At 48.0% G+C, this 12,816-nt stretch overlaps 1 protein-coding gene across 2 annotated transcripts in view; it reads right to left on the bottom strand.

Annotated features, from left to right (window-relative positions):
- The window catches only part of LOC148030697 (uncharacterized), a 30,594-nt gene extending 19,954 nt beyond the window's left edge, over window positions 1-10,640 (bottom strand). For both annotated transcript variants that reach the window (XM_087687044.1, XM_087687045.1), the window contains exons 1-3: window positions 10,495-10,640; window positions 10,283-10,417; window positions 10,129-10,185 (exon numbers count right to left, since the gene is read on the bottom strand). In XM_087687044.1, coding sequence (XP_087543170.1) covers window positions 10,129-10,185; window positions 10,283-10,417; window positions 10,495-10,508 — 206 coding nt within the window. In that variant the 5' untranslated portion in view covers window positions 10,509-10,640. The remainder of the gene's footprint in view (window positions 1-10,128; window positions 10,186-10,282; window positions 10,418-10,494) is intronic.
- Between the last annotated feature and the right edge of the window lie 2,176 nt (window positions 10,641-12,816).

Genomic DNA, 12,816 nt, shown 5'->3' with positions numbered 1-12,816 from the left:
GCCATAAAATGCCCCAATTTACCACACGAAAAACAATGACCTGCAAAGTTACCCCATTTTAGACGAAAGTGCAAAGGATGCATGCCAGAGCAGTTAAGACGTAACCAAGCAGGCCTTTTCCGAGCAGTGTCCCATAACATACACAAACGGTTACAGTTTGTGGCCCTTAGGCTCAGAGGGACCAAAACAGTGCCCACAACGGCCATGGCATCCTTTAACAGTGGCCAATAGACAGCCGGACAGTTTTCCACCTCAACCCACACTGGGCATTCCTGTAGAAGCAAGCGCTGAAAATCTACCATTGGGCGCCATGGCACAACATGGACCAAACGGCGATCAAAGAACAATGGCAGTTTAGACAACAGATCAGCACGATGCTTCTCGGATTTCAACAGCACCTCATAAAAGCCTCGGGGCCCAACAAAAATCTCTTCAACACACTCCCCTTGTAGTAGACTTTGCAGCCACTGGCAAATATGAGAAAGCACTGGAATCCTGCCAGTGAAGAAGAGTATAACAGCGCGTTCATAAAACACCGAGAAGGAGCGCAGGACATTTTTCGGGTCCACAGTGGCTTCCAAAACATCTTCAATTCCAAAGTCGGAAAACGCTTCATGATTATGTTGAACATAATCGCCAAGCAGAGTGTTGGCAAACTCCAAGAAATGCTCCCAATCAACATCCCGAGAATCCACAGAATCAGAAGCAACCTGCGCATAAGAACGTTCTTGATGATCCATTGTCTCTTCTGAAGTATGCTTGGTGCGTTTGCCCGCAGGCTGGAAGTCAAAACCAGGGGGCATCTCCTCTGTACAAGGAACCATATCCTCTAGTTCCTCTGTATCAGAATCCAGGCCAAGGGCTACCACCGTTTGGTCGAGAAAGGCCATATCCAAACCGGCCATATTGTATCACCACTTGTGCAGGTTGGATGCTGAACCAGGAGCTCACAGAGGACAGAAACAGCACCGGCATCTCTCTCTCTGTCTCTCTCTCTCTCTCTGTGTCTGCTGTATCACAGCTCACTGTCTGCTGTGATAGAAATCTGCACCTCTGCTCTCTCTTTTTTTTTTCGTAAAAGGTAATTGTATTAATTACGAAAAAAATACAAGATTACTTGATTACAAGATACATGACGACAATACAAGTCATCATGCGAAGAGGTGCTAAGTACTACAAGTTACAATTTCATGGCAAGGATGCGGAGGAAATTGCCATATGCCAAGGACGGAAGTCCTCCGTAGAGAGCAAATCAGAACGATGGAGAAGAGCTAACTGCCAATACAAGAGGCCCTTAAGCCTCACAATATGTCGCTGAACATTATGGGCGGAGTCAAACAGAAAAGCATTCCGAATGGTCCAGTTATGCCAACAGCCCCAGTATCGAAGAAAGTGATACATGAGCTTCATATGTGGCTATGCGGGAGAAGGGTATTTGGGCTGGCCCAAAACCCAATCAAAGGGGCGCAGTGTGATACCAACCACCCCTCGCCAAACGGCCGACAAAAATAACCAGACCTTCTTAGCGACGGGGCAGGAAATAAATCGGTGGCGGGCGGATTCCATTGTAGTGGTGCAAAAGAAACAGGTGCCATTGGAGATTCGTCGCTTGGAAAGAGCCGAAGCAAGCGGAAGACCCCCAATTATCACTCTCCAAAGAAAGACTTTGTATTTAAAGGGTGTCTTGTTGACCCAGCCCTCCATCACAGTGACCCTCCACCACGAGCGGGATTTACGCAATCCCCATAAAGCATTCGCTTTAGTAACTAGCCATTGATTATCTTTAATCAAGAGATGATACACTTGATTAGCAGAAGCTTTGCTGAAAGGCAGCCGGCCTTGTAGGTCCCAATCCTGCCAGGGATGATCCAAAGCAAGAGCAGGAAAGGGTTGTCTGTTTTGGAGCACCGTCACGAGCTGTTCCCATAAAGGCCTATATCCACGGGGGATCCGGAAAATCCTCCTAGCAGTACGAAACGAGATAAGCACATTGCGACTGGCAAGGGTGGCATCCGCAACTGAAGACAAGCCCAACCGTGCCATCCGGTTGAATTGTGGTCTAAGCTCATGTTTACCTTTCCACGAAAGTAGACGCGAGACTGCCAGTAATTCCAATTGAAAAGAGTTAGCAGCCAGGCGATCCTCCGTTGGGTGCCACTGAGCCTTTCGAAGGACGTGTTTCCAGGAACACATCAAATGAGTAAGCAACGATGAAGAAGAACTGGAAAACCGCGAATCCGCATTAAGAACGTGCCACCAAGAACTCCGGAGTCGGGTATTGCCATGCCGAAGCCCATGACCCTCAAGGAAAGAACGGGCGATAGCGACCCAGGGATGCTGATCATCCGAGCACATGGCGCGGAAAAGGGACCAACGGAGTGCCTGCATGTGAGTTTGGGCATCTAATATAGCTCCGCCACCCATGCTTTTGGGGGTGCACGCATGCGACCACGAGATCCAGGAAATACCTGCATTCAATGAGTCCTTCTTCCAGAGCATGAAGCGAATAGACTGAGTGAGAGCATTCAGAGTCGTAGGAGTCCAGGGCAACAATGGCAAGAAATATGTGATCATTGGCAACATAATTATCTGGGCTACTTTGAGGCGAACATGAAAAGGCCAGGCCTGAGACTTCCAGTACATAAACTTGGCCATCATCTTCTGAGAAATCCACTGCAGGAACTGCTTTGGGGGAACATCAACCCCCAATGGGTATCCAAGATGCCTGACAATGGAACCTCGAGGAACAACCAGACCTTGCCAGTCCAAGGACTGCAAATCCGACTCCGTGCAGCTTAGAATGGCTGATTTGAGCGGATTGATACGAAGGCCTGACGCCTGGCCAAAGAGACCCCAAACATCCAATGCTTTTCGAAGGTTATCCTTGTCCGCACGCAAAATCATAAAAGTATCATCCGCCAGGGATTGGCTAATGAAATGTTGCCCTGTAGGAAGCGACAGTCCGGCCAACTGGGAAGAGGCGGCCATATGTGATAACATGGAAAGAACTGGATGTGTCGCAAGGGCAAAGAATAAAGGGCTCAAAGGGCACCCCTGTCTGACAGAACGGGCAAGGACAAAAGGCTCAGTAACACCTCCGTTCAGCATGACTCGCGAAGACGCCGCAGCACTAATGGTGTAGATCAGACGAGACATCCGAGCACCAAAGCCCATAGCGGACATAAGGTCAGCAACAAAAGACCAGTCCAGATAGTCAAAAGCCTTTTCCAGGTCCAGTTGAACCAACACCACCTCCTGATTAGAATGCCAGGCATAATCAATGGCCAATTGGGCATTCAAGACATTGTGTAGAATATTTCGGCCCTTAATGAAACCGTACTGGAGAGGGTGCACAAGGGCAGGGAGATGCTTATGGAGCTGATTCGCCATTACTTTGGAAAAGATTTTGTACATGGAACCCATCAAAGAAATGGGGCGCCAGTGTGTCAACTTAGATGGCGAAGGAACTTTTGGAAGCAGTTTAATAAGACCTTGTTTCCAAGAGGGAGGCATGATCCCCGTTTCCCACACCTGCTGAAACAGAGCCTGCAATGGTTTCGCCAGTTGGGTAGCGAAAGCTTCAAAGAACTCATTGGTGAGACCATCCCAACCCGGACTTTTATCTTTGGGCAAGTGTAACAAGACATCCATAACCTCTGCTTCACCAATATCTGACTCCAGAGTAGCTTGCATGTCCTGCGGTAACTGATTGCGGACCAGGTCATAAAAGACCGAACGGGCCTGAGTAATTTGGGCTGAGGGAGGAGAAGCAGAACCGAGAAGGTCACGGAAATTATTCCTGCACATATGCACAATAGTCTGTGGATCCAGGATAAGGTGGCCTTGTGTATCCTCGAGTCTGGTCAAATTCTCTCGAGCAAGAGAGGCATGGAGAGCTCGAAAGAACTTATGGGTCTGACATGCACTATCTTGCAAGGTCTCTGTTAGATGTTGCAATTTGGCCTGCTGATACGATTTTAACTGGAATTCTTTAATAAGATCGGCCACCCGCAAGGCCAGTGCAAGCAGAAATGCATCATCCGGAGTGTCCATCAGCAAGGAGCGAACCAAAAGCAGCAAGTCCTCCGCTGCCTGTCGACGGCGCCGACAAAGAGAGGCATGATAGATCCCATATTGCCGAGCAACCCGCTGCACATTAGAGAGCAATCGGTCAAATGACGCAGTGCCCTGAGAGGAAAAGTCCAAGGAGAATCTGTCAAGCATTTGCTGCATATAGCCCTGAAAAATTGTATGCTTTAAGTAGGAGGAGTTGAAACGCAAAGGGAGTCTCTCCAGAAATTGCTTGAAGGGGGCAATGGGTTGTGCAAGCAACTCAAACTGCAGAGGGAAATGGTCCGACAAGACATATTGCTGCAACACTTTTATTTCGAGCATCTCAGGCAGAAAATCATCATTCTGCATGATATATATGCGGTCCAACCGCGACCATGTTGTGGCATACTGAGCCGAATGGAAAGTAAAGCCTGGAGAAGACGGGTGTAGCCAGGACCAAAGATCTTGCTTAAGAACAGCAAGAGCCAAGTCGTACCACATACGACTTTCCGGCGCATCCATGACCGAGTGCTCCGATGTAGACTGAGAAGAATCAACACACATATTGAAATCCCCCATGAAGAAGCCGCGTCTGCCAAGTGACAAGGAGGTCTGTAAAGTCTGCCAAAGCTCCCGGCGAGATAACGAATCATTCGGAGCATAGAGGCCAAGTAACCATAGGATTTCCCCTTCGAATAAGATTTCAACCACCAAAAACCGGCCATGAACATCATTTTTAATAAGAACCGGCTGATATTTGGCATGTACAATCATGAGCACACCCGAATAACGCATGGCCTGTGTTCCTGCATAGAACAAACGAAAGCCATGGCAATCCACAACTTTACCGGCGTCACTGTGACTCTTGTGCTCAAGAGCACACAGGACATCCCACTGATTCTCATACAATGCCGTCCACATGGCATGTTGCTTGTGACGAGAACAATTTCCTCGCACATTCCACGTGGCAATTTTCATGTGTATACAAAACACAATCAGGTACGAGGCACAGCTTGCCTCGATTTGACTTTGTCGGCGAGAATGTCCAGGACTCCCTCATCCAAGAAATCTGCCAACACCGCAAAAGAGTTCTGAGGACCAGATTTGGAAGTTGACGGCATATTGGCTTGCTTGAGGTTGGAACGTGGTAACGACGGTCCCACGGAGTAATGACGTTGCCTCTGGTATCAAAAGCCAGCTGTGCAGGTGGACCCTTGAGACGATCCGAATACATTTTCCTAGCGGGCTGATGGCGAGGAGCTGAAGAAACCATAGCAGGAGCAGAGCGCTCTGACGACATCATTTCCTTCCTGCGCATATATGTTCGCATGGAATCGTGTGAGGTAGAAGGCCCAGTACTCTCCATGCCAGCACCAATCCTGTTGCCTTTTTTGGCGCGTACTTCAACCCAATCAGTAGCACGGGAATCCATACCCGAAACCTGTTGTTTACCTTTAGCCAGAACTTGGGGCGGGTGGGTAGGATCCAGCGACGGAGCATCACACACCATATCTTCCATGGGCGGAGCAACATGGGCTGTATCTGAAACGTGTTGTTGCTCGGGGCATTCAGCCATAAAGTGCCCCAACTGTCTACAAGAAAAACAATGGCCAGCAAAATTGCCCCATTTCAAACGAAAGTGTAACGGATGCATGCCGGCGCAATTGAGGCGTAACCATGCAGGCCGTTTCCGTGCAGTATCCCATAACATGCACAAGCGGTTGCGATTCACAGCCCTGAGACTGGGAGGGACCAGAACCGTGCCCACAGCGGCCATAGCATCCTTTAATAGCGGCCAATAAACAGCCGGACAATTTTCCACTTCTACCCACACAGGGCATTCACGTTGCAGGAGGCGCTGGAAATCTGCCATCGGGCGCCATGGAACCACATGAACCAGCCGACGATCAAAAAACAAAGGCAGTTAGCCAGAATAGCAGCACGGTGCGTCTCTATTTTCAAAAGAACCTCAAAAAAACCCTGGGAGCCAACAAAAATCTCTTCAACACATTCCCCTTGTAGCAGACTCTGCAGCCATTGGCGAATACAGGAAAGCAGCGGGATGCGACCAGTGAAGAAGAGTATGACCGCGCGATCATAAAATACCGAAAAGGAGCGTAGGACAGTTTTTGGCTCAACGGTAGCTTCCAGAACATCGTCTGGAGCAGAGGCAGAGAAGGCTTCCTGGTTGTGTTGAACATATTCACCAAGCAGAGTGTTGGCAAATTCCAACAGATGCTCCCAATCCACCTCCTGAGAGTCCACCGGATCCGAAGCAACCTGCGCATAGAAACGATCCGGAGTAATGCCTGTCTCTTCCGGGGTGTGCTTGGTACGTTTGCCCGCAGGCTGGATATCAGGACCCGGGGGCAATTCTTCCGTGCACGGAACCATATCCTCGGGTTCCTCAGCATCAGAGTCTGGGCCAAGTGCTGCCACCGTTTGGTCTAGGAAATCCAGATCCAAACCAGCCATCGTGTGTGACGAACTGATCTCACAGAAGGACTGACCGACACACTCTCTCTCTCTCTCTCTCTTTCTGTGTACAGAGCAGAGGGCACGCGATCCCGGACGCTGCCTCTCTGACGAAGGTCAAGTTTAGGGTTTCACAGGAGCTGGGCGCCTCTGCACGAAAGGAGGGGCACACGCAGGCGGCGCCTCGAACCGCGGCAGAGGTGAAGTTGACAGGGCGGCGTGGGTAGGGCGGCAGAAACAGGGCGTCAAGACAACTCCGGGAGCAGGCGCGACAGTCAGCAACAGGCGTCGATGCAGCCCTCGACGATGGCGGACCGACGCGACTTGTGAAGGGGCTGGAATCTGGCAAGGCGCACCTCTGCAGGATGTGCGGGCGGGACTGGGGCAGGGAGGGTACGCGGGCGAGGAGTTTTCGGCGGGGCCTGCAGGCGACGGCAGCGGGGCCTGCAGGCGAGGGCGGCGGGGCGCAGGCGATGGCGATGGCGGACAGGTAACAGGGTCGCGCTCTCCCTCGACTATGGTGACGGCACGCAAACGCCCGACGAACGAGGCTGAGGCGAACAGGGAGTGCCACCAGGTAGGGCTTCAGGCAGCAACGGCGCTGATGAAAGCAACCGCAGGGCGGGCCTGACCTAGCGATGGCAGGGCGGCACGGAGCAGGAGCAGCATCGCTTCTCTCTCTCTCTCTCTCTCTCTCTCTCTCTCTCTCTCTCTCTCTCTCTCTCTCTCTCTCTCTCTCTCTCTCTCTCTCGGAGCAGGTCAGCTCTCTGAGCTGTGCAGGGTGCTGCCAGGTTCTCTCTCTCTCTCTCTCTCTCTCTCTCTCTCTCTCTCTCTCTCTCTCTCTCTCTCTCTCTCTCTCTCTCTCTCTCTCTCTCTCTCTGTGCGCACCAAGAACTCTCTCTGCCAATCGCTGCAGAAATAGGCGGCAGGCAGCTGAGATGCAAACGGGTGGCTCACAGGTCACAGTCCCACAAGGGCGCAGCGTTACGCACGCAGGCCTTCGTCACACGAGCAGCACACGCGCAAGCGCAAGCTCGCACTCTCTCTCGCTTGCGAACCAGGGCGACCCCTCTCTCTCTCTCTCTCTCTCTCTCTCTCTCTCTCTCTCTCTCTCTCTCTCTCTCTCTCTCTCTCTCTCTCTCTCTCTCTCTCTCTCTCTCTCTCTCTCTCTCTCTCTCTCTCTCTCTCTCTCTTCGTAAAAGGTAATTGGATTAATTACGAAAAAAGAGTACAAGTTTTCATGATTACAAGATACACGAGGGCTCTAAGCCGACGTGTAAGATCCCAGTACTAAGCCACACAAAAGTCACACAAGCGATGGCAAAGACGCAGAGGAAATTGCCATATGCCAGGTAAGCAAGTCCTCCCGAGGGAGCAAGTCTGAGTGTCGAATGAGATCTATCTGCCAATGCAAGAGACCTTTAAGCCGGGCAATGTATTTCGGAACATTAGAGGCGGAATCAAAAAGAAAGGCATTCCGAGTGGTCCAATTGTGCCAGCATCCCCAGAATCTGAAGAAGTGAAACAAGATCTTCATATGCAACTGTGGCGGTGTGGGGTATTTTGGTCGCACAAAAACCCAATCGAACGGGGTGAGCGAGGACCCCACCACTGTACGCCAAACCTGTGACAAGAGCGACCAGATCCTTTTGGCCAGTGGGCAAGAAATAAATCGATGCCGGGCCGATTCCACAGTAGTAGTACAGAAGAAACAATTTCCATTCGAGATTCGACGCTTGGAGAGGGCTGAGGCAAGAGGAAGACCACCAATCATCACCCGCCAAAGAAAGACCTTGCATTTAAACGGTGTCTTATTCAACCAGCCCTCCATCACCGTTGCCTTCCACCATGACTGAGATTTCCGCAAACCCCATATAGAATTAGCTTCAACAGCCAGCCATTGATGATCTTTCATCAGAAAATGATACACCTGATTAGCAGAGGCTTTTTCCAGACTCAACCGGCCGGCAAGGTCCCAGTCCTGCCAAGGACGATCCACCGCAAGGGCAGGAAAAGGTTGCCTGGCCTGAAGTACCAGCAAAAGCTACTCCCATAAGTCATGGTAGCCACGCGGGATTCTGAAAAGTCTCCTGGCCGTACGAAACGATGCGAAGACATTACGACTGGCAAGGGTGGCGTCCGCAACGGAAGTCACCCCCAGACGGGCCATGCGGTTAAATTTTGGTCGAAGCTCATGTTTCTCTCTCTCTCTCTCTCTCTCTCTCTCTCTCTCTCTCTCTCTCTCTCTCTCTCTCTCTCTCTCTCTCTCTCTCATAACTTCTTCCAACTGATAGCTTCATTAACATCTTTCAACTTAGAAGTGTAAGTCCTTGCATATTGATAAATTTAAGTTTTTAAAGTAAGTCTTTAGATCTTATTAACTAGGATATCATGTAATCGTCATCTTCCCTTGATGATCTGGCGTTCCTATTCCCGTTTCACCCCTTTTGAAAATTCCTGTTCCTATTCCCATCCCTATTCCCGTTCCAAAGTTTCACTCAACCATGGTGCAGGCTGCTGCACTTCATGTAGAAACAGAATTCCAGGCAGTAATGATTGTGTTTGCAGTCATTACTGCATTTGCAGCAGGTAGGGGTAGTAGGAGCTGTGTTTTTGACAGCACCCAGCAGTGCATAATGTTTCCACAGCAGTCATGAGAATACCCTACGAGAACTTTTAAAGTTAATGATTTGGCCTTTATGGGGCTAGTCTCAAAGGAATAAATTTGCCCATTAGTCTGTGGCCTAAGGTGAAGCCCTCAACTACTATACCAGCACCTAGAGAGGAGTTTATAATTGGTGTGGACAAAACCAGCAGCCATGTTAGATTCAAGGTGGGCAAATGGACTGCTGCACTAAAAGAAGGATGTCTGAAACTACTTAGTGAGAAGCAGCTTGGACATAGAGAAGCTTCTGCACACTGAAATTCTTTGTAATGGAATCGATGGGAGCAAAACAATGCCCTAAATCAGGAAACATCTCCTTGGCAGGCTTGTAACAGTTTTCATGTTCAGATAAAATTATCAACCTTGCATGCACCAAGAGCATTGCATGTGAGCTGCCTACAGCCTCAAAAACCTGAGCAGCCCAGTTTTGAAGGAGTCTGGATCCTGCCACATTCACCCTATTGAACATGGACAACAGAATGCAGACAATGCTTGCCCGCAAGTCAGAGTACTGCAGCAGAGCAAGAGGCAGTAGAGAGACGCTCAGCAGCAACATGCAGCAATCAGAACTATTGATGTTGTGCCGGGCCAAATAGCCGAAGCCAATCTTTAAAAATATGATGGGAAAGCTGATGGCTGCCAGGTTCCAGCATGCGGACACACCATGTTGGCATGGCACTGGCATCAACTGGTGACAGGCACTAGCCAGGTGCTATGCTAGCTACATTCGAATCCGATCCTCTTATTCACAGCCAATACAACGTCGAAGTTGATCCATCATCACATCATTACGATCTAATGTGCATTGCCATTGCTTTAACAACACGGCCTTGTAGGGTTTGAATTGGAAGAGTGTTCGCAATCATATATGAATAATGCAAGCACACACAGTAAAGTCGAGAGATGATTTATAATTTGAAAAGCCCATAGGTTACCTGAATTGGAAGATGGCTATCAGAACAGCTGCACTGCTGCTTCTAAGAACAATTTCCCTGCAAAGGGAGTGCTTTGAAATGTCACGGATTCCGGCGGATAAGGCAGAGATGGCAAAAAGATAAGTCCACTTGGGAAGGTGAAGATAAGGTCTACCTGCGTGTGGCTATCGGGCCTTGTCTGTCCTCGTCCCTTTGCTGCTGGCACAAGATGACGCGGGAGCCTTCTCTGGAAGAGACTTTCGAGGCAGAAACGCCCAACAATGCGGGGTGTGAAGGGGCGAAGAAGAAGCTGCTCGCACAAAACAAATTAGTGAATGAGAAAGAAGTCTTTCAGTTGTGCAGGAAACCAAAATGAAGATGCATCACCTCCTCGAAGCCATGGATGTGATACTATTACGTGGTGGTATTGCCTTCTATTGATAAGACTCCCGAAATGTAGATCTTTGCATGTGCAAGATTTGAATGCCAAGATATGGCCTGTTGCCAATGGGGTTGTAGCCCCAAGGCATCCTTTAAGCGTTCTTTCAAAGTTCACAACTTCTTAAAAGATATATCTCTACTCCTTATTTTCACATCTACCAAGTCAAATACCAAACTTGACACAAGCTAACATGGCACTCATTCCAAAAAGTATGTATGACTTCATTCTCTCTCCTCTATTTGCTATACTACCAGGGATATGAATTAAGTTGCCTCTCAAAAGATTCTCTCTCTCTCTCTCTCTCTCTCTCTCTCTCTCTCTCTCTCTCTCTCTCTCTCTCTCTCTCTCTCTCTCTCTCTCTCTCTCTCTCTCAGAAAAGGTTGGCAAGTAGGGCATCGTGATTCGCCTTGGGGATAACAATGACAAGGTGCGAACACGTGAGGTGGTGACAATGGTAGTATATAGCTGCCTATGGTGGCGAGTGACTACACAGCAATTATGTATACTAGTTTTCTCATCTACCAAGGCAAATACCAAACTTGACACAAGTTGACATGGCACTAATTCCAAGAGTTTTTCCAATAAGCATGTATGACTTAAAGGTAGGAGCATGTGAGGTGGTAGTGTTGGTAGCAGCTATGGCGGCATATGGCTACAAGGTAATCATGGTGATAATGATAGCGATGTCATGGGATTAATGGCTTAGAGTGTGAAAGTGGGAGTTGTCCTAGCATGTGATGGGATTCATGATTTGACTACTCAGTGATAGAGTGACAAGTTGCATCTACAATTCACGTATCATTATCATGAGAACTCATATTAGTTACAATGACACTATTGGAGTTATGAAAGATAATTCTCATAGGATCTTGTACAGGACTTGATAGTCAACTAAGTGACTTAGGTTGTAGCTTGTGGTGAGGGAAAAAAAACATGAAGACAAAGGGGTTGTTTCAGTGCAATTTCAGGCGCAACACAGGCTGATCTACCTAATTAGAAATGTGGCATTGAAGGGGAGAAAGGAGAGGCTAGGAGATCATGCAACTCAAGTGGGCAAGCTCTCAACTATCAAAAGGGAAGGGTGTGGTTGTCTTGGATTGTTCAGAATAGGGAAAATAGGGCTGAATGTTGTAATAGATGTTCTTGCTCTCTTTTTCAACTTTCCAAGTGGATTCAAGCTTGATTCTTGACTTCCATTGATGTTAGACATAGGCAGGACTTGGAAGAGATCGTTTTGAGTGACATTGAGCAACATTTTCTTCATTTTGTGTTGTTGTATACATAGGTCTGAAATAGGGAATTTCAAGGCAGCAAGGATTCTTCGACTCTTTGGCTTCTCTTATAGAGGATTCTACTTGCTTTTGGGCTTGATTTCTTGCCATCTACCATCATAGAAACCACTATTGATCTCATTGAAGGAGAGTTTTGTGTGATTAAGCTCATCTTGTGGGTTGATGTCAACTATGAAAGACTATCATAAACAAGGTAGATTGCTATAGTAGAGGATTTGGAAGCTCCAACAAGGTCTTGGATTTGGGGATGCATATGCCTCATTATTCACTGATGTAATAAACTAGAATAACATGGCTAAAGTACATTTGAAGGCCCCTTCATGGTTTTGACAGGACTACCTACAATACTAAGTGTATGTGAGCTTATGAGGTGTTTCCTATTTTATATGGATTATGTTCATTGGTATTTATCAATGTGGATTCTGAGCTATAGTCTCAAATGTGTTGGGCCATCATCCCAAGTGTATAAATTTGCACTTGTCATGGTAGTTTTATGAGATGTATCAGATGTATTGCAAGATGTCTGTTTTACTGAACATATGAAATGGAATGATTGGGATTCACCTCTATTTGTTTCATGTGATTCTTTCTTTCTTCTAAATCACTTCTCTTTCTTCTCATTCCATCCTTGAATCTCCCCACACCCTTTTGTTTCATACCCCTATGGAACCCTACATGCTCCGACAGCGATATGAGCTGGCGAGCAATGGGTGGGCATGTGCACATGCATATACACACATGCATAGAGAGAATAAAAGAGTGAGAAAAAGAGTATGAGAGAAAATAATCTATATCTATACTACTTTCAAACTTAACACAACCTTACATGGCATTATTTCCAAGAGTCTTTTCAAAAAGCGTGTACGATTTAATTCTCTCTCCATTGTCAACTACAAGTCATATGAATCAAATCACCTCTCAAAAGACTCTCTCTCTCTCTCTCTCTCTCTCTCTCTCTCTCTCTCTCTCTCTCTA

This window comes from Lygodium microphyllum, chromosome 10 (assembly GCF_053477565.2).
Source record: "Lygodium microphyllum isolate KBCC chromosome 10, Lygodium_microphyllum_v1.1.10, whole genome shotgun sequence".
Taxonomy (NCBI): domain Eukaryota; kingdom Viridiplantae; phylum Streptophyta; class Polypodiopsida; order Schizaeales; family Lygodiaceae; genus Lygodium; species Lygodium microphyllum.
This window is presented reverse-complemented; position numbering and strand designations above follow the sequence as displayed.